At 48.4% G+C, this 20,306-nt stretch overlaps 1 protein-coding gene across 2 annotated transcripts in view; it reads left to right on the top strand.

The window, feature by feature from the left end:
* The window catches only part of ICE1 (interactor of little elongation complex ELL subunit 1), a 67,252-nt gene extending 51,710 nt beyond the window's left edge, over positions 1 to 15,542 (top strand). The window contains exons 13-17 of one of the 2 annotated variants that reach the window (XM_069556167.1): positions 2,784 to 2,974; positions 4,783 to 4,889; positions 11,880 to 11,978; positions 14,280 to 14,428; positions 15,244 to 15,542. In XM_069556167.1, coding sequence (XP_069412268.1) covers positions 2,784 to 2,974; positions 4,783 to 4,889; positions 11,880 to 11,978; positions 14,280 to 14,428; positions 15,244 to 15,258 — 561 coding nt within the window. In that variant the 3' untranslated portion in view covers positions 15,259 to 15,542. Of the gene's footprint in view, positions 1 to 2,783; positions 2,975 to 4,782; positions 4,890 to 11,879; positions 11,979 to 14,279; positions 15,012 to 15,243 lie in introns of those variants that run through there. The other variant, XM_069556168.1, reaches the window with a different exon arrangement.
* Positions 15,543 to 20,306: the final 4,764 nt, after the last annotated feature.

The following is a 20,306-nucleotide window of genomic DNA, read 5'->3' as shown; positions in this document are numbered from 1 at the left end:
ACACATAGACCTTATATAAGTGTTTTCTTTGGTTTTGTGTTCGTGAGCATTTTAGAGTTACTATTCTTCATATTAGATCCTTCAGAATATCATTTTAGTCCAAGCTTGTGCATTTTGTTCATTAAGTATGTCCATTGAGCTGAGTTTATCTTGGGTACTAATTTGCCGCTGGTGAGAGCCATACCCATGCTTACATATGTAAGGGCCCCGAGAAGATGCAAAGCTCTGCTTCTAAACGTGGTACTTAGGTGAGAAAACTGAGATTGCCAACTCCTTCCTTTGATGATTTTTCTGAATGTAATCTGTTCTTCCCAGTTGATGAAATTTGTAGTTTTTTGGAGTGTTGTGTGCTTTCTTTTATTACTTTATTTTCTTTAGTGACTGATGTGCTAATATAATATGTAGATTGGTGTTCTGTTCATAGATTTTCTCTAATGAGAATTGCTGGGTGCTGAATTGATAGTGATAAACTATAAGACGAGATATTGAAGAGGCACCGAAGTGAGTGACAGGTTGATTTTCACTGTGTTCTGCCCTGTTTTAGGACTGTATCACTGTCCTTTCTTAAAAAAAATACTGGCTTGCACCTGTGGACAGTGTTTCTGTGCCATCGTGCTTTCCTTTTTAGTTCTTTCTGGTGTTACTGTCAATTAGACTTTAATTTTCTTAAGAAAGGGGAAGGGCTTGGTGGGTAGAAAGTTAGGGAAGTATTAAACAGCGGGTCTGCAGTCAGCCCTCCATCAGTCCACCTCCACAGTCTGGAGTGTGTTGTGTGGGGTCCAATCTGATTGTACTCCATTGGCCGTGAGCAGAGCCCTCCCACGTCTGGCGTGCGTCCCGCCCTCTGTGGTTACCTGCCGGCCGGCCGGGCGCCCTCCCCTGCTGAATCCTCCCGCTTGTGCACTGGGGGTCTCCTCCTCCAGCCCGTTCAGGTTGAAGCTAGATAGGATAGGGTGGTAAAAGCCATGATTAACAAAGAAGGGAGAATTTTAATAAGTGTATTTTTTCTGTATCATGTCAAATAAAAATATAAACTCAAAGCTATTTAAAAAAAGAGAGAAATACCTGGGGGGGAAAATACCGTTATAGTCTAAGATGTCCATATTCTGTCTTACAGAACTCAACAGATGTGATACTCAAAAAATAAGTAAAGAGATAGCAGAAATCAACAACACAAAAAGTAAACTTGAATGAAGGCTATTTTTTCATATCTATGACATTTACAAAAGCAGTCATAAATTTGGCCACACAAGAACTTTAATTTTTAAAAAGTAAATATTTTACACTCAAAATTGTCTGGTAATGATTTAGTAAAATTAGACATAAATAATTTAAAAATTATATAAAAATTCCCCAGAGATTGAGATGCACAGTCTCTGGACAGTCTGTGAACAAATAGAAACTCAAAGTAAAATCTCAGTATCTGGAATCCTTCATTAGCAGAGACCTCTCATTTTTGGAAGACTCACACTCATTTCGATAGTTTAAATGTCTTCAATATTAAACACAGGAACAAAGTTCTTTGATAACCATCTTGAAAATTAAAAATTTGAGAAGGAATCTAGGAAAGAAAAAATGTGATTTTATTAAAAAGTAACAGTAATGAAGTTGAGAATGAAAAAAAAAAACACTGCCTTTAAAAAAATGCTGATAAAACAGATAACTCAGTTCAAATGACTATAAAAAGAGAAAAGCAAAGTCAAGATTTCAGGATGAGAGGAGATGTGAGTAGAGACAGAGGGTGAAAAATGAGAAGACTGCCACCTGCAGCGTCACAGAGGCAGCTCGACCCGGGCGGCCTCTTAGCAGTAGACACACACAACAGTTGGCTTCAGAGTCGAACACTGCAGTAAGCCAGTTTTCAGTTACAAAAGGCTGAAAAGATAATTGGAAACAGTATACAAGAAGGGTGTATAGATGTTACCTGAACATTAAATCTTATCTTTAAAGAACCAATTAATTCCAGTCTTTTTCAGGCATCAGAGATTGAAAGCTCCTTGTTCAGTTTATATCACAAAACCCAATAAAAAAAAAACTGAAGAAAGAGAAGAACATTATAAATCCACTGCTGATATGAACCCAAGGGAATTCAAGTTTATGTCCACAAAAAGGCTTCTACAGAAATGTCCAAAGCAGCGTTATTAACTGTAGCCTAAAGCTGTAAATGAGCCACATGTCTTCAGTAGGTGAAAGGATAAACCATGGTATATCCATGATTTGGTATATCCAAACCGTGGTATGACCAGGTCCCTGCTCAGCAGTGAGAAGGCATGCTGAAACTACCTCTACATTCAAGAACGTGGAAAGACAGGGCTCAGCTGTAAAAGGAGGCAGACGAAAGACTCTAGTACAGTCTTGTTCAGTTTTTTGAATTTCTGGAAAAAGCAGGTTGATACATACGGTCAGAAAGATGGCTGAATGAGTTTATTAAAGAATTTTTAAATATTAAAAACTTTTTTTTATTTGTAACTTTAATTCTCTGGTTTGAGTTAATGACACTTTGCGTTCCTGTGTGGATTGTGGAGTCTTTTCTATCCTGGTTGGCTTCTGCATTGTGCCTGGAGCTTTTTACCTGGCCTCTCTGGCACTATTGTATAATTATTTAGGGACAGGTACTACGCCTAGATAAACACAGTTCCCTCTTCAAAATCCAGCTTTCAAAGGGTGTCTTTTAAAGTGACATGATGACTCATCTGATGCTCGTTATGTGCCTTAAGATCACCCACAGAAGGTGCGTTACATTCGAAATTCTAAATTCCCTTTTTTTTCCCTTTATTTGCTAGAATGCGCCTGTAGATGTTGGCTTCATGGTTTCTAAGCTGCTTTTGACCATACAGTTATGTCCAAAAACAGAATTTCAGCCCAGTGCAAGGTTTGGGGAAGACCTGAGTGATAGCACTTGGGAGCACGTATGTGCCATCGATCTGCTCTGCTGCCATCAGAAGTGGGTTTGGACGCACGACAACATTATCAGGTACGACTGCTCTCCTGACTCAGGCTGGATTATTTGAATTGTCAGCAGTACGTTCAGCGATTGCCGAATTGTGGTTTAAATCATTTTTCCTTTTAAGGCAGCTGAACCGTTTAGAAGGCACATTTTGATTTGGTAAGAATTAATAAAACTGCTTGTAAAATGCCAGTGTCGCTGTGACAGCCCCTCACTTTATTTTCTTATGGTACCTTTCACTACTTTTCATTGTATTCGCTCATTACTGTCTCTTTCCCAATGGGAAATGGATCTGATGAGTGGGGGGCCTTTGGTTCCCTGGCCTCCCTGGCACGTGGAGACCTGTGCCTACTCAAGCGAGGCGCTCCGCGAGCACGTGTAGATGGAATGCCGTGATCACTGTCATAACGTTCAGGTGCTGTGGAGAGGCCATAGGAGCAGGGCTGTTCGGGATTCTGCCCTGGCGCCTCTTCTTGCTGGAGTTGCAGGAGAGAGCGGAGTCTGATATGCTCAGGCATCTGTTTTGTGTAATGAGCTAACTTTTCTCTGTGCATCAAATATGCAGCATCTTTGGAGAATGGAAAAATAGTCAAGTATTTATAATTGTTCCGTGGTTGAATATAACCTTAATTTTCTTACAACTCTGACTGAGAGAGGCTGGTTTAAAGGGGCTTATGACATTGAAAAGGAGTCCCCAAAGGATTGATAGTATGTATCTTGATATCCTGTGGAAACTTGTTTTCTCCTAACACTGGGAAAAGATGCCATATCTAAATGTGAAGCAACAGATCACTGAATTCTGGGGCGTCTGTGTAAGGAGGCACAGCCATTTTAGAATTAAGAGCCGTGCTGCATAGATCTGTATGTGTTGAGACGAAAGTGTTTCGTAGCCTGTTACTAAGAAAGTGCCAGGGCCATCTGTTCTGTGCTGTGTAATGACGAGCGAGTGGCTACCCTGGGTCCCCTCTTCCTAGGAGCTGGGGGCAGGGCCCTTCTCCCAGTGAAAGGTGAGGCCACTGTGGACGGTGCCAGGGAGAGCTGCTTTGTCCAGGGCCCCCCCGGTGGAGTGGACAGAGTGGTGAAAGGCAGGATCCCTACCTGAGCGACTTGTGACCCTGATCCCTGAGCTCTGTGGTCACTGTGTGTTTCTTACATAAATGCAGGTGTAGACGTGTGTGGAAGGAAAAGCCCCAAATTAAAAGAATGATAGTTAACTGACAGTGTGTTATTTGGGGTGCTTTTAATTTACATTTTCCTTTTGTTTGTCTGTATTAAACTTTTCTACTGTTATAAATACTGTGTAAGAAGTTAATACATTTTTGAAAAGAGCAAGCAAAGAGGAATTGCCACTGTTCAGTAGAAAGCTCCTTTAATCCCTGTGAAGTGTGGTTCGTTTCCTCTGGTTTAGTTCTTCTTTATGAAGTACAGACTGCCCTTGCTCCTCCCCAGGAAACGAGGCTTCTAGAACACAGGTGCTCCTGGTGTCTAGAGGGCGCACATGAACTCCAGACTCCGCGGCCCACTTCTGCAGCTCGGGGGCGGTGCCGCGCGCTCTGCCCTGTGCAGAGGGCCTGAACAGAAGAAAGACGCCGGCGCGGGTGTTTGCAGCTGTCCTGAAGCCGCTGTGAGCACTGAGATCCTGGATGGCTGGAAAGTCTGAGCTTTCAGAGTCTGTTCTATTGTTAGCCAAAAATGCTGCGTCTTTAGAAGTTCCTCTTCGTCACTGGTTGTCACTTATACACCATTTTTAGATAGGTTCTTAATATTTGAGCCATGGTGGGCGTGCATACTTTCATACACATACATACGTGTCTATATTTGTTGTTATCTTGCAGCAAGGAGCTGTGGCCTGTAATGGATAGGTGGATAAAGTACAGAAAAGGGCATCCGAACATCGCCTACACTCCTGATATCATCGTAGCGTCAGTTCTGAGGCTCATCGGTGAGTTGTCTCTTGTACTGAATTTGTTCTTGTTATTGATGCTGTCTTGGTGGGAGAGTAACTGTGGAATAATGGTAAATGTTGACTGAAACTTCACTATGACTGGCTTTACAGCCATTAGCGTTGGTACTTTTGCAATAAATTAATTTTCATTACTCATACTCTTTATAAGTTAACATTTTATTCATCTTTGTCAGAGAGTCAAGATTTTTCTTGTTAGTACATTTTATTTATAATCGAAGTCTTGATTCCCAGATACTAATTTTAATATACAGACAGATATATACATATACATACCAGGATACATAAATTGCTATAAGTTATAGTCTAATTTGATTTATAAAATAAGTTTACCTTCCCTACTTTCACCCTTTTTTTTTTTTTTGGTTCTTGCTTAGCAAGGATAACAATGTACTTCCGTAATTGGAACTAGTTTTATTTTGTTTCTATAATTCTAAGCTGAATATACAGAAATTAAAATCACTGCTTAAAAATATTTTAAATGAAACGGATTGTTGTTAGTCTCAGGTCTGAAGAGGACCTCGGTGACCCTTTAGTTCTGCTGCTCTGTTTGCTCCTTACAGGTCTTTACTTTTTACTTTGACTTACTTTCTTCCTTTTTATGCCACATCTCTGACAAACTGCTCTCCATTCCTTATGTTATTTCATTATCACTGATATGATCTATTCATTATTAGAAGGCTGTCTTTACTATGAACTGACTCTCTGCCATGTATTCATCTCCTGGGAGCAAACAAAACTGGGTTCACCCAATTCCTTTGTCAGGGCCCATTAGGTCATTGAAGATAGTCATCATGACTACACACACATCTTGGAGTGAGAAGTCACGTGGGCCTTAGGAAACATCACTGTGAACAAAGCTAGTGGAGGTGATGGAATTTCAGTTGAGCTGTTTCAAATCCTTAAAGATGATGCTGTTAAAGTGCTGCACTCAGTATGCCAGCAAATTTGGAAAACTCAGCAGTGGCCACAGGACTGGAAAAAATCAGTTTTCATTCCAATCCCAAAGAAAGGCAATGCCAAAGAATGTACAAACTACCACACAATTGCACTCATTTCACACGCTAGCAAAATAATGCTCAAAATTCTCCAAGCTAGGCTTCAATAGTACGTGAACCAAGAATTTCCAGATGGTCAGGCTGGACTTAGAAAAGACAGAAGAACCAGGGATCAAATTGCCAACATCCGTTGGATCATAGAAAAAGCAAGAGAAAAAACATCTGCTTCATTGACTATACTAAATCCTTTGACTGTGTGGATCACAACAAACTGGAAAATTCTGAAAGAGATGGGAATACCAGATCACCTTAACCTGCCTCCTGAGAAATCTGTACGCAGGTCAAGAAGCAACAGTTAGAACTGGACATGGAACAACAGACTCGTTCCAAATAGGAAAAGGAGTAAATCAAGGCTGTAAATTGTCACCCTGCTTATTTAACTTATATGCAGTGTACATCATGCAAAATACTGGGTTAGATGAAGCACAAGCTGGAATCAAGATTGCAAGGAAAAATATCAATAAATAACCTCAGATATGCAGCAGAGAAGGCGATGGCACCCCACTCCAGTACTCTTGCCTGGAAAATCCCATGGACGGTGGAGCCTGGTAGGCTGCAGTCCATGGGGTCGCTAAGAGTTGGACACGACTGAGCGACTTCACTTTCACTTTTCACTTTCATGCACTAGAGAAGGAAATGGCAACCCACTCCAGTGTTCTTGCCTGGAGGATCCCAGGGATGGGAGAGCCCAGTGGGCAGCCTTCTGTGGGGTCACACAGAGTCAAACACAACTGAAGTGACTTAGCAGCAGCAGCAGATACACAGATGACAACACCCTATGGCAGAAAGTGAAGAGGAACTAAAGAGCCTCTTGATGAAGGTGAAAGAGGAGAGTGAAAAAGTTGGCTTAAAACGTTCAAAAAACTAAGATCATGGGATCCAGTCCCATCACTTCATGGCAAATAGATGGAGAAACAGTGGAAATAGTGACAGATTTATTTTCCTGGGCTCCAAAGTCCCTGCAGATGGTGACTACAGCCGTGAAATTAAAAGACTCTTGCTCCTTGGAAGAAAAGCTATGACCAACCTAGACAGCATACTAAAAACCAGAGACATTACATTGCCGACAAAGGTCCATCTAGTCAGAGCTATGGTTTTCCCAGTAGTCACGTATGGATGTGAGAGTTGGACCATAAAGAAAGCTGAGCACCAAAGAATTGATGCTTTTGAACTGTGGTGTTGGAGAACTCTTTGAGAGTCTCTTGTACTGCAAGAAGATCCAACCAGTAAATCCTAAAGGGAGTCAGTCCTGAATGTTCTTTGGAAGGACTGATGCTGAAGCTGAAGCTCCAATACTTTGGCCATCTGATGTGAAGAACTGACTCACTGGAAAAGACCCTGATGCTGGGAAAGATTGAAGGTGGGAGGAGAAGGGGATGACAGAGGAAGAAATGGCTGGATGGCATCACCGGTTCAGTGGACATGAGTTTGAACAAACTCCGTTAGATGGTGAAAGACGGGGACGCCTGGCGTCCTGCAGTCCATGAGGTCAGAAAAAGTTGAAACAGTCTCATCCTCTGTATCTTTGGCATTTAATTAAAACTGAAAGATAATACCATTTGAAATGAGGTTTAAGAATTTTTAAGTCGTGTGAATCAGTCTTGTAAGTGGATCACAGGAAGAAATACAGTGGCTCTGACTGCTTTTGTTGCTGTGTCTGCTGACATGCACTGTGCGCGTTCGCCTGCAAACATAGGAATGTTGCAGATAAATACTTAAGCTGAGTCTTGACAACAGCCTGGTTGCAAGGTGGACATTTACTAATTTTCACTGGAGATAACCCAACATATACTTTGGAGTTAAGATTCCGAACAGGAAAGCATGGAGGTGTGGGAGCACAGATGGCTTCTTAGGGTGCAGCTCTCCTGAGCCTGTGAGATCAGTGTCCCCGGCGGGGCCGCCAGAACACGGACGGGCCAGTAGCTGCGTTTCTAGCTGTCAGGTGATGGCATCAGTGTGTCTGGAAACCCTGGTTTCAGTAGCAGCTTCTCTTACGGATTCAAGAAGGATTGTTCGTACCTCTTGAGAATTCTCCTCTGTGTCTAGAGAATTCCATTCACAGAGGAGGCTGGCGGACTATAGTCCTTGGGGTTAAAGAGTTGGACACGACTGGGATTTCTTTGGAAGGAATGATGCTGACGCTGAAACTCTAGTACTTTGGCCACCTCATGCAAAGAGTTGACTCATTGGAAAAGACTCTGATGCTGGGAGGGATTGAGGGCAGGATGAGAAGGGGATGAGACAGGATGAGATGGCTGGATGGCATCACTGACTCGATAGACATGAGTTTGAGTGAACTCCGGGAGATGGTGATGGACAGGGAGGCCTGGCGTGCTACGATTCATGGGGTCGCAAAGAGTCAGACACGACTGAGTGACTGAACTGAACTGAACTGAGCAACTAACACTTTGACAGAATAGTTTGTAAGATTTGATGACATATTATTTAGAGTAATATATATATATATATATATATATGCACACACATAATTAAGAGTGACATATAATGCAGTTGTGTATCTTACAGCAATAATTCATGTCCATCTCTTTGTGACCCCATGGACTGTAGCCAGCCCAGCTCCTCTGTCCATGCAAGAATACTCTCTCCAGGCAAGAATACTGGGGTGGGTTGCCATGCCCTCCTCCAGGGGATCTTCCTGACCCGGGAATCAAACTCCGGTCTCCCATCCTGCAGGTGGATTCTTTACTATCTGAGCACCATGAAAGCCCATAGGAGTAATTAATAATGGATAATTAATATTTAGTTAACAGTACTGTATAATAAAACAGTAATGTAGAGGTAAATGTAGATCAAAGGAAGGGTAATTAGGAAGCAAGTGTCACGTGGAAAATAACAAGAGTCTGGCCTACCTGGCAAACGCTGCTTGGTCACAGGAGGACCAGGGTGGGTGGAGCTCACATGCCTGAAAGGCTGGTGTGCAGAGGGCAGGGGGCCGCCAGGCCGTTCCAGGAGGGCCTCAGCGAGCTTTGCTCAATGTCTGTTGGCACTGAAGGCTCTCCTGACCCCCATGCACAGCAGGTGCTGGGGGCTTCCTTAGTGGGGGACTGGGGCTGGGCACCCGTGAGGCCCAGTCTGAGGACGGGGCGGAATCCTGAGAGATCTTTAGGGCGGGACAGGTGCTGTCCTTCCCATGCACTCATCTCAGGTGGAGTTTGAGCCGTTTCTGAGAAGAAAGAGTTGGAGAAGCATCTTAACAGTTTCTGAAGCTGACAGTTACTAAAGAATTTAGTGAATAATTAAGTTGGTTAGTATGACTTCATAATAATAAATGAAGTCACACAGCAGGTGTTCATGAAACAGGAATCATCTGCATTCTTAACTCTAAATGTGTAAATCCCAGTGGGGTTTCTGCTCCTTGGGAAATAAAGCAGGATGATCCAAGGCCATCTGGTGCAGGGTTGGAGTGTGAATACCACCGTGAGCACACACCGTGGGCACGCCTGATTATTAACCTGCCTGAATGCCAGTGGAGCCCAGGGCTCTGGAGGAGTGGAGAGCCCGGCAGAGCTGGGGTGTGGGGACAGGTGAGTGCGTCTGAGGTCCTGAGTCGAAAGGGAGTGGAGTGAGGCTGGAAGTCGGCCTCCACTGGACACAGAGGCATATAAAGCCACATGATACCACTTGCTGCCCCGAGCGTTCTAACTCTTAAACAGCCCGGCTGAGGTCAGCAGAGCCCGGAGCTCGGGCGGCCCTGTCCCTCCCACCAGGGTTTGCACGTCTCCTGTGGTAGCCGGTCCTGCTTCATTTCTGTCCAGGGTCTCGCCACGTCATTCAGCTTTTCTGTGGAACTGTCTTAACATCCTTTCCCTAACATACCTGCATATAAAACCGTGACAGAGAGCCCTGGGTGACTATTCCGCTCTGAGCCCTGCCCTGTAGACTAGGCCACATTCCCTATGACCCTCAGCTCTCCTCAGGCCTCCCTGAGTGTGGAGCGTGTTGTCTTTGATCTGAGATCACCTCCATGTTTCTTACCTGAATTTCATTGTGGCCCAGCTGCCTTGGACTCGCCCACATTCCTTCTGGGGGGGGACCTTCTCTTCCCATCTCTTTAGCATATTTATCCATCATCTTTGTCAAGTCATCATATGTGTAAGTGCCAAGTCCTGAACCGTATACTCAGATTCATGAGTTTTTCTTACTGTATCTCTGATGTACTCTGGTAGATAGCTTCTGAAATCCGACTCATTAAGCGTCTTTAATTAAAAGAAGAGGACCCAGTATAATACAGTCAGGTGTTACCTGGCGGTGATGCTGCAGTAGCTGAGTCGTGTCCGACTCTTTGCGACCCCGTAGATGGTAGCCCTCCAGGCTCCTCTGTCCATGGGATTCTCCAGGCAGGAACACTGAGGTGGGTTGCCATTCTCTTCTCCAGGGAGCTTTCCCAGTCCAGGGATTGAACCCACATTCCCTGCACCAGCAGGTGGATTCTTTACCGCTGAGCCACCAGGGAAGCCCACGTGTTTCCTAGGGACACAGCCACGTGGCCCCACAGCTGTGGAGGCATGCACCCTACCGCTTTCTCTGCTGTGAGTCGTGCACTGAACACTCCTCATAGATGGTCTCAGGGGACAGGGCTGGGGACAGGCACTTAGCACTTCGACCTCATGCAAGGAGGTATTTAAGAGTGACAGTGCCTTGACTTTCTCATCTCTGAAGCCTGTTACTTTTCAGCCTCAGAGAAGGACTGCCTGAGACAGGATCCAGACGCTTACGGTTTCACCCCGGGTTGGGCTTTACCCGGGGAGTCCCTGGTAGAAAGAGTTTCCTGGAGGGCTGTGTCTGTTGCAGCGTCCAGGGTGCATGTAACCAGCACAACGAGCCCTTATGGGGGATGCAGAGTGACCAGCTCCTGTGGTGCCCTTTGCCTCGGTTTCTCCGTGGCCAACACAGAGGGCCAGGTAGACTGGTTCACAGACAAAGCTGTGGGCTGTCTGTAGCACTGAGATAGCACGTGGGCACAGCGGTGCCTGGGCAGGGTGACCTGGCCGCAAGAGCCCGGGGAGTGGCCCTGGGCACAGCGGCATCTAAGGCTCGCCCTGGAACCCCCCTCCCACGCGAGAGGGGGCAGGCCACACGGCTGGCCCTGGGGCAGGGAGGGCTCCTGCTCTGGAGCAGGCCAGTGCCCCCAGGTGAGTGGCGGCTCGGCGAGGAGCGTTGTCCTGGTGAGTTCCCTGGTGAGACCCCCAAAGAGCTTTCGTCAGCCCAGGTTTTGTGTGTCAATGACTGTAGTTGAAGTTAGAACTCATACTTTAAAAAAATTTTAGCTATTCATTTGAAATTAATAAAATGATACTAGTAGTTGTAAATGGCATTTTTAATGAAAACCAGCCATCTCCAAACAAAAATAGAATGGAACCTTATCTTGTTGTAAGCCTCTTCACTGTCTGGTTTCCCATAGCTGCTTTGCATTCTCTTGTGGCTGCACGTTGTTCCGGTTGAGGTATTTGGAGAAAATCTGGTCTCGGGACAGTCTGTAGCTGATGAGAGGAGTACTTCAGTAGCCTGTTGGGTGTACTTAATTGTGGGTGTACTTCTTTGACACTGGGCTTTCTGGTGGCTCCGTGGTAAAGACCCCACCTGCAATGCAGGAGACCCGGGTTCCATCCCTGGGTCAGGAAGACCCCCTGGAGAAGGGAATGGCAACCCATTCCAGTGTTTTTGCCTCGGGAAGCCCATGGACAGAGGAGCCTGGTGGGCTACAGTCCGTGGGGTCTCAAAAGAGTCGGACACGACTGAGCAACTAAGCAGCAGCAGCAGCAACAACCTGGTTTCAGATCCTGAAGCTCAGTGCACATAATGTTGAACAAAAGGAAACATAAGTTTTAAATTCTTATGAAAAGTTAGCAGTTAACCCAAGGTTGTTTACATTTTTTTTTTCCCCCTCTAGGTCGTTTAGGTCAGTTGGGTTTGAAGGAAGGGTTCCCGTCTGCGGTGAAGAACATTAGTACGGTGATTGGTATGTTTATCCAGCATGCGCAGGATGAAGGTACAGCTTCTGTCTATCACACTTATTTTCAGATCATTTGCATTCCTCTCATCCAGTGTCTCTCGCGTTCTTAACCGTGTGCCGTGCTCTGCATGTCCCCCACTGCTTGGGCGTGAGTTTGACGAAGCCACACTCTGCCTGTGTTCTCAGCACCGGCATTAGAACCTGTGTGGGTTTCCTGCCGTTTCCGTGGTCGCCACTCATGCCCTTGGGTGGCGAACCCCTAAGGAGGAAGGGACTCTTCCTGACCTGGTGCTGGCATTCTGTCTCAGCAGCCGTTGGCGCTGGCTTCATGCCGCCCCATGACCCCCGCTGTCCCCACGCGCCCAGCCGAAGGTGTGTCCTGATGATAAGTGGGGTCACACATGAGAAGCAGCGGCTTCACTGCAGCCTGGGTGTCTGTCTGTAGCACCCGGGAGAACTCGGAGACTGGAAACCCCTGAGCCAGTCTTCACGCTACCTATTTCCTTTAATGTGCATACCGCATAGCATGTAATTTTATAGTCTTATTCGGGAAGAGCTTAAAGCTCAAAAAGTGACCCTTTGAAGCAGTGAGTCCCTCTTGTTTTTATTTGAATGCTGTGCCATCAAGGGGTAATGCGTTTACACAGCTTCGTGAGGAGCGCACAGTGACATCTGAAATCTACATCCCAGATGAGCTTAACCTCTGGATTGTCCTCTTCCAGGGTGAGACTCGGCAGGTTGAGCTGCTGAGAACTTCTTTCTCTTTGATCTGCTGAGATAATGCCCGTGAGAGTGTTCCCTTCCCGCTAGACGGTGTTCCCCTCCCATCTAGACAGGGTGTTGTCATCTTAGAGTTGCTGGAAGGTGGCTGACGGACTGTCCCCAGAGCCGCCAGCTCAGACATTTCCTATGAGGAAGGAGGCTCGAGGGAACTCACTTGGGCCTGCCGCCAGTGCAGCATAGGGGTCCCCGGACAGCCCTCCTGGGCGGCGCTGGCTGTGTTATGCTCAGGAAGCGGACGCCCCAGGAGAGACCTCGAGCTGGATCATGCCGCCAGCTCACAGCTGGGCCTGAGGCCAGAGCCGCAGCTGCGCACGCACTCCTGCTCATCACGGTGGCTTTCACGCCCCGTGTGACTCCTCTGTTAGGCTTTTTGTTTTAGCCTTGTGTCCCCTTCTCTGGTGGCCATGTAGCTGAACGGGGAAGTCACTCTAAAGCTGGAGCAGCACTGCCCGCACCCACAGCATCGCCATCTGAGCCTGTGGGTTGTGTGACGCTTCCTGTTGAACACTGCATCACTAACAGTGTATAGTGAATAATAAGGTTAAAGAAATGACTCCTAAATTTTTTAAACTAAATAGTTTAGTGAATTTAACTAAAATTGGAGAAGGAAATGGCAACCCACTCCAGTATTCTTGCCTGGAGAATTGTATGGACAGAGGAGCCCGGCAGACTCCAGCCCACGGAGTCGCAGGAGTCGGGGACAACTTAGCGAGTAAAATTGAACTAAATTAAGCTTGAATTAAATAACTCCTAAATAAACTCAGGCTAAACGGGAACTCTTACATACCATAATCTCTACGCTAGCTCTGGTCTACAGTGAAATGCCATGTCTGTGATCGTGCACTGTGTTCAGGTGTGTAAGAGTGTTTGCTGTACTGTATTGGGCTCCACTGGTCGCTCAGACAGTAAAGAGCATGCAGACAAAGCAGGAGACCCAGGTTTGATCCCTGGGTCAGAAAGATCCCCTGGAGAAGAGAGTGGCAGCTCACTCCAGTATTCTTGCCTAGAGAATCCCATGGACAGAGGAGTCTGGCAGGCTACAGTCCATGGAGTTGCAAAGAGTTGGACACGACTGAGTGACTAACACTTTCATACTAAAAACCAGTTTCTCATTTGCTCTCATTTCATTGTTTTTCCTTTCCAAAGTCCATGTGTAAATACTTGCCTTGGGAAAATGAAGTTGTTTATTTGATGGATGCTGTGGGATCCATATTCTGTTGAACCTTAAGTGCTGGGTGTGGTCCTTCCAGAGCTGCCACTGGAGAGCTTGGCTGTAGTCCGGAGGAGGGGCACTCCCTATGTGCCCTCTGCTCCGCACGCCATCCCAGGGTGCCAGCATCACCAAGGGCCTGTCAAGACTGGGCTCCGTTTTGTTTCTTCCATTCCTGGGAGGACTTAATGAGCTTTTCTTTCATTGTCGATTTTGTTTTTATTATTATTAGTTTTCATTGCTGGCAGAAAGTATATGAATAGCGATTCACTAGATTAACAACATTAAGATTGTGAACAGCAGAGCTTTTCTCTTGTGATGATTGATATGGAAATGCTTTTCAGATATCCCATGGGGGGTCCAGCTGGCAGCAGTGTATGCCCTGTGTGACCTGAGCCCCAGCAACCCGGCGGAGATCTCCAAGATCCTGGAGGCCTGGCGCAGGGAGACGGCGCGCAGCGTCCCCGCCGCGGTGCTTGGTGCCCTGGACGAGGTGGGCGCGCTGTGCGCGGAGGGGCGAGGCTGAGCGCCTGCGCCGCGCCCAAGTGCCTTCATGTGTTTCGGGGCCGGTGGTCAGCTGGCCTCCAGGATGCAGCCCCGGGCCCTGGGGAGAGGCCGGGCTGCGCCCCCTGGGCCGAGGCCGAGAGACCGGGGCTGGCCCCGAGCCACGCAAGTCTCCCTTCCGGTTGTGGTGGGCACGGACGTTTGGACTGGAATTTGTGTGTCTTGGTCAAACAACAGAAACTTGAACTTAGCCCTTTTTTGCTGCAGAAAGTTTTTTTTTTTTTTTTGTCGCTTTTTGAAACTGAGTGGCATTTTGTAATGAGTTTAATATAAAAACATTAATTTGGTTCCTGAGCCAGTTTTGGACCTTGTGCCCAAACAACTGACTGGGAGCACGTGCGGCGGAGGCTGAAGACTCTGCCAGTGTCCTCACCGGCAGGGGCCGCCGCTGCTCAGGGTCGAGACCCGGGGCGCCTCTCCCGCCGCTCAGCCCCCGCCCCGGGAGGAGAGAGCGAGTCCAGACTCGCAGAGTCTGCACCCAGCCCTGCGCAGGCGGGCCCCCGCGTGTGCCCTGTATATACGGACAGCCAACAATGTGTCTCACATTTGATGATATTCCACTTTTCGGAATTTTAGTATTTGTACAGAGAAAAATGGGTTTAATAACTCACCCTGGTCCTGATTTGTCCACTAGTCATCATTTCTTAAAATTCTTGTATGTGTTTTTTTATAATAAAAAGTGAAAGTAAGCCATGCACGAGTCCTGGTGAGTACAGAGTGACCCTTGCCCACCTTCTACTCCAGCCAAAGATGAAGTGAGCGCCCAGTGCTGACCAAAGACGGGAGCCGCCGCCCCGGAGCCTCCTCCGCGGACACGGGCACGGACACCGCGGGGTTCTCACTGCCGCACCCTCCAAGGCTTTCGGGGTTGGCAGACCCCGCGCTAGCACTGCCTGGCCCTCAGTGTTGGACGTCTCCGTTTAGCTAGAGATGCTCCCCTTAGAAAATTACCTCTGACAACTGTTTTGTTACTCCTTCCCCCGTTTTTAAAGGAATTATAACAGATGGAGATTTATAAAAAGAAGCCTCTGCCTCGCCCTTGGGATGCTTTTTGTCTGTGTGTTCCTTCTTTCTCCCTCTGTCTCCGGAGCGCGTGGTCCGGGCCAGAGCCTGGCTGGGGGGAGCTGGTGAAGAAAGCGGCCAGGTTCACCAAGACTTGTGTGATCTGTCACCCCAGACTTCGGTTACGTGCAGTGAGGGGGACAGGGGGACCTGGAGCAGTGTAGCAGGCCCAGGAGAGCTACCGCGCGGAGGCCACTTGTGAGTTAGGCCCTGAGAGGAGGGGCCCTGGAATGGTCCTGGTGGACAGGTGTGCTGGCTCTGAGGGGGAAGGGCCTGCCCTGTGTCAGCAGGATGCTCACCCCTCCCTGGGACCTGGGCAGCCCTGGGCTCAGTCACACTCCGAGGGAGGTTTGAGCAGGTGTGACGGGGAAGGGGGCTGACGCTGGTGGGCACAGACCATCAGCAGGGGCAGGGGGCAGATGTCACACGGATCTTGGGGGTGAAAACAGTGCTGAGTTGGATGAAGGACAGAAAGGAGTTGGGGGTCCCACAGTTTTGAGTTGGGGATGGGGGTTCCAGGTTGGTGATAGGAGCCACAAACCATGGGCGTGTGCTGGGACGCAGACATCCATGTGGAGGCAGCCGGGAGCCTGCACCCACAAGAGTTGAGCTGGGGCAGACGTCAGGAAGGTGACAGAGCTCGGAGGATGTTTAAAGCGAGTGGTCACCTAGGACAAGTAACTTCCCTCTCTCAGCACCTCCTGTGATTTGAAGACGCCTGGGAGGGGGCAGAGGAGGAAGCGCCAGGAGGGGCTGGCCGAGAAGCACGTTGGCACCTGCGCCCTGGCCCGAGTTGGGAGCAGGAGGGCAGGCAGCAGCCCCTGAGCTGCCGGAGGCCGTGAGGTCCACGGTCCTGGAGGAGCGGCTGGGGTGGGTGGATTCTGCTGCTTGGGGCAGGGGGGGGGGGGGTGCTGAGCTTGGAGGGTTGCAGAGTAAAAGGAGGTGAGGAGGAGAGGGCAGGTCTGGGGACACTGGGGGTGAACTTGCCTGGCGTCACATGGTTTGTCATGGCCACAGCAAAGAGGGCTTCCCTGGTGGCTCAGCTGGTCAAGACCGCCTGCAGTGCAGGAGACCCAGCTTCTATCCCTGGGTTGGGAAGATCCCCTGGAGAAGGGAACTGCTACCAGCTCCAGTACTCTTGGGCTTCCTTGGTGGCTCAGCTGGTAAAGAATCTGCCTGCAATGCAGGAAACCTGGGTTTGATTCCTGGCTTGGGAAGATCCCCTGAAGGAGGGCATGGCAACCCACTCCAGTATTCTGAAGAATTCCATAGACTGTACAGTCCATGGGGTTGCAAAGAGTTGGACATGACTAAGTGACTTTTTCTTTCACAGTAAAGAACCCTCCCGCCAATGCAGGAGACTTGGGTTCCATGCCTGGGTCGAGAAGATCCCCTGGAGAAGGAAATGGCAACCCACTCCAGTATCCTTGCCTGGAGAGTCCCATGGACAGAGGAGCCTGGCGGGCTGTATAGTCCATGGGGCTGCAAAGAGTTGGACATGCGTACGCCCCCTCCCTCTTGAAGCCTGCTCCCACCTCCCTCCCCATCCCACCCCACATACACATGGCCAGCCCTCTTAACTGGACTTGTCCCCAGTACTCCTAGGAAGGCCCCAGCTTTTCATTCGGAGCTCAAAATCAGCTTGGAGGTGACACTTGAGGCTGTAATCCCCCTCCCCAGGAATGCTTGGTCACATTGCCTACTTGGTTTTTTTTTAGATAGGGTGAAACAGCATAACACAAATTTCCTGCAGAAACGTGAAAGGGACTTTGTGCCTGGCCGGGAAGGAGCAGCGTGGTGCCACTAGAGGGCGCTGTGGCCCCACTGCGAATCGCAGGGCCCCAGACACAGAGGGCTCCTTGGGCTGCGTTGAGCTGTCTGGAAGACGTCTGCCCACATCCGCGGCCTTGAACAGAGGTGGTTTTACTGCCCGGGCCCTTTTCTCTAGGAGTTAGGTGGGGAAAACGTGTGGAAAGAGTAACTTGTAAAATAGATGGTATTCAAGAGCATCAGACGGATGTTGAAGCTGAAGCTCCAATCCTTTGGCCACCTGATGCAAAGAACTGGCTCATTGGAAAAGACCCTGATGCTGGGAAAGATTGAAGGCAAGAGGAGATGGGGACGACAGAGGATTAGATGGTTGGATGGCATCACTGACTAAACGGAAATGAGTTTGAGCAAACTCTGGGAGTTGATGATGGACAGGGAGGCCTGGCATGCTGCGGTCCATGGGGTCGCAAAGAGTAGGACACAACTTGTCTACTGAATAACAACAAGCTCATAGTAATTCCTTCGTCCTCCCATCACCACCACCAAAAAAAAATAGAAGCAAATATTTGCCAGTTTGGTCAGATTATTTCTTGGATATTTTCTAATGATCCTAAAACAAAATACTTCGACAAAAGTAAAATGTGCCAGGTGGGCAGTGCTGATGATGGGTGTGGTGGAGGGTCGTGTGACGTGGCCCGATGCTGTGAATAAAGGTGGATAACTCCCCCTGCCCCCCCGGGATGCGTGCCGTTCTCCAGGGGCACGTCCTCTCGTGAAGAACCACGGTGCAGAGAGAGCCATGACCCAGAATCTGGTCAACCTGCCTGATTAAGGCCAACGATGCTGCACAAGTGCCCCTGAGGAACGCTCTAGGAATTGGGACTTTGGAAAGGAAGAGCCGTCCAGCTAAACACCTCCGGGTTGCATTTCCTTCACTCCCCGGATGCTTTCTCGGAGAAATTCAGCATGCTTGTTTGATGGTGGAACAAGCAGGAAGTTCCTTTGCTTGCCTCTGAAAGCGGGTTTTAAGGGAGCCCTGCCTTCGTGGCGTGACGTTTCTCTTCTCATGCGCGCGGCTTGTTTTCATGAATCGGCCTTCACGGTGTTGCAGTCAGTGTGCTCACCAGAAGGGGGCTCTAGTGAGGCAGACAGAGTTACAGTGGAGGGCGGTGAGGGATGCTTCGGCTCCGTTCATGGAAATGGCAGCATCCTCTTGCTTTTACGAAGGACCCTGGGCTTTTGTGCCCGACTTGAGGACCAGGGCTCCCTGCCTGTGCTTGGATCCAGCCCTCCCAGGGGGCCTCTGCTTCTCCAGCTGGGAAGGGTGATGCTACCTTGGACCTGTCAGGGTCTGTGCCCTGGGGGATGAGAGAGGGGATGCCTGGCGAGCTGGTCCCCAGACCAGCGGTTCTCAGAGGGCACAGCCTTGCCCAGGACATGCTGGGCACTAGATGGGGCTGTCCAGTGCACCAGCCCCGGGAGAGGTGTGCAGTCTGCAGCCCAGGAGCCCAGCCTGCCCTGGACACCCGCAGCTCAGACTCTGGGCGCAACCTCTGCTCCCCCATCCATGCTGCCTTCAGGTCAGAGCTCCACTCTCCAGGCAGCCTCCATGATCCATTTCAGTGGGGATTTGGGAGGAAGAGGAGGTGAGCACATTGATCGCCTTCTGCCATCAGGAGATGAGTCTTCGTTGTTGTTGTTCAGTTGCTGAGTCGTGTCTGACCCTTTGCGACCCCATGGACTGCAGCATGCCAGGCTTCCTTGTCTTTCATTCACTATCTCCTGGGGCTTGCTCAAACCCATGCCCATTGAGTTGGTGATGCCATCCAACCATCTCATCCTCTGTCGTCCCCTTCTCCTCCTGCCCTCAATCTTTCCCAGCACCAGGGTCTTTTCCAATGAGTCAGTTCTTCACATCAGGTGGCCAAAGTATTGGAGTTTCAGCTTCAGCATCAGTCCTTCCAATGAACACCCAGGACTGATCTCCTTTAGGATGGACTGGTTGGATACCCTTGCAGTCCAAAGGACTCTCAAGAGTCTTCTTCATCACCACACTTCAGAAGCATCAGTTCTTCAGCACTCAGTTTTCTTTATGGTCCAACTCTCGCATCTATACATGACTACTGGAAAAGCCATAGCCTTGACTAGACGGACCTTTGTTGGCAAAGTGATGTCTGCTTTTTAATACACTGTCTAGGTTTGTCATAGTTTTTCTTCCAAGGAGCAAGCATCTTTTAATTTCGTGGCTGCAGTCATCATCAGCATTGATTTTGAAGCCCAAGAAAATGAAATCTGACAGTTTCCACATTTTCCCCAGCTATTTGCCATGAAGTAATGGGAATGGGTGCCATAATCTTTGCTGTTTTGAATGTTGAGTTTTAAGCCAGCTTTTTCACTCTCCTCTTTCGCCTTCATCAAGAGGCTCTTTAGTTCCTCTTCACTTTCTGGCGTAGAGTTGTATCATCTGCGTGTCTAAGGTGGTTGATATTTCTCCCAGCAATCTTGATTCCAGCTTGAAAGAAATCTAGTCCCTGCCCATTTTTCTTTTTTTCAGACTCTGGCTTTTTTTGTGTTCATTTTTGGGGGGTGGAGCACAGGTTCTGGGCACGTGGGCTTCAGCGCTGGTGGTCCTGGGCTCCAGGGCACAGCCTCAGTAGTGTGACGTGTGGGTTAGCTGCTCCCTGGCCTGTGGGTTCCTCCCGGACCGAGGCTCGAACCTGTCTCCTGAATTGGCTGGCGGATTCTTTGCCCCTGAGCCACCAGCGAAGCCTTTGTTTTTCATTCTTTATGTTGTTTTTAAGAACATTATTTTTTTCTAACGAAAAATTTTTTCCTAACAAATCGTCATTGATTGCTACTCAGACTATCTCACCCTAAACTGTGAGCAGATGACAAAAATGAAGAGGAAAAAAAAACGGTGGCTGAAGAAGTGAGCCCTGACCCCACCATACCCTCAGTGTTCACAGGAGGCCCCC

Source organism: Ovis canadensis, chromosome 16 (assembly GCF_042477335.2).
Source record: "Ovis canadensis isolate MfBH-ARS-UI-01 breed Bighorn chromosome 16, ARS-UI_OviCan_v2, whole genome shotgun sequence".
Classification (NCBI taxonomy): Eukaryota; Metazoa; Chordata; class Mammalia; order Artiodactyla; family Bovidae; genus Ovis; species Ovis canadensis.
Note: the sequence above shows the minus strand (reverse complement) of the source record. Positions and strands in the feature narration are given on the sequence as shown.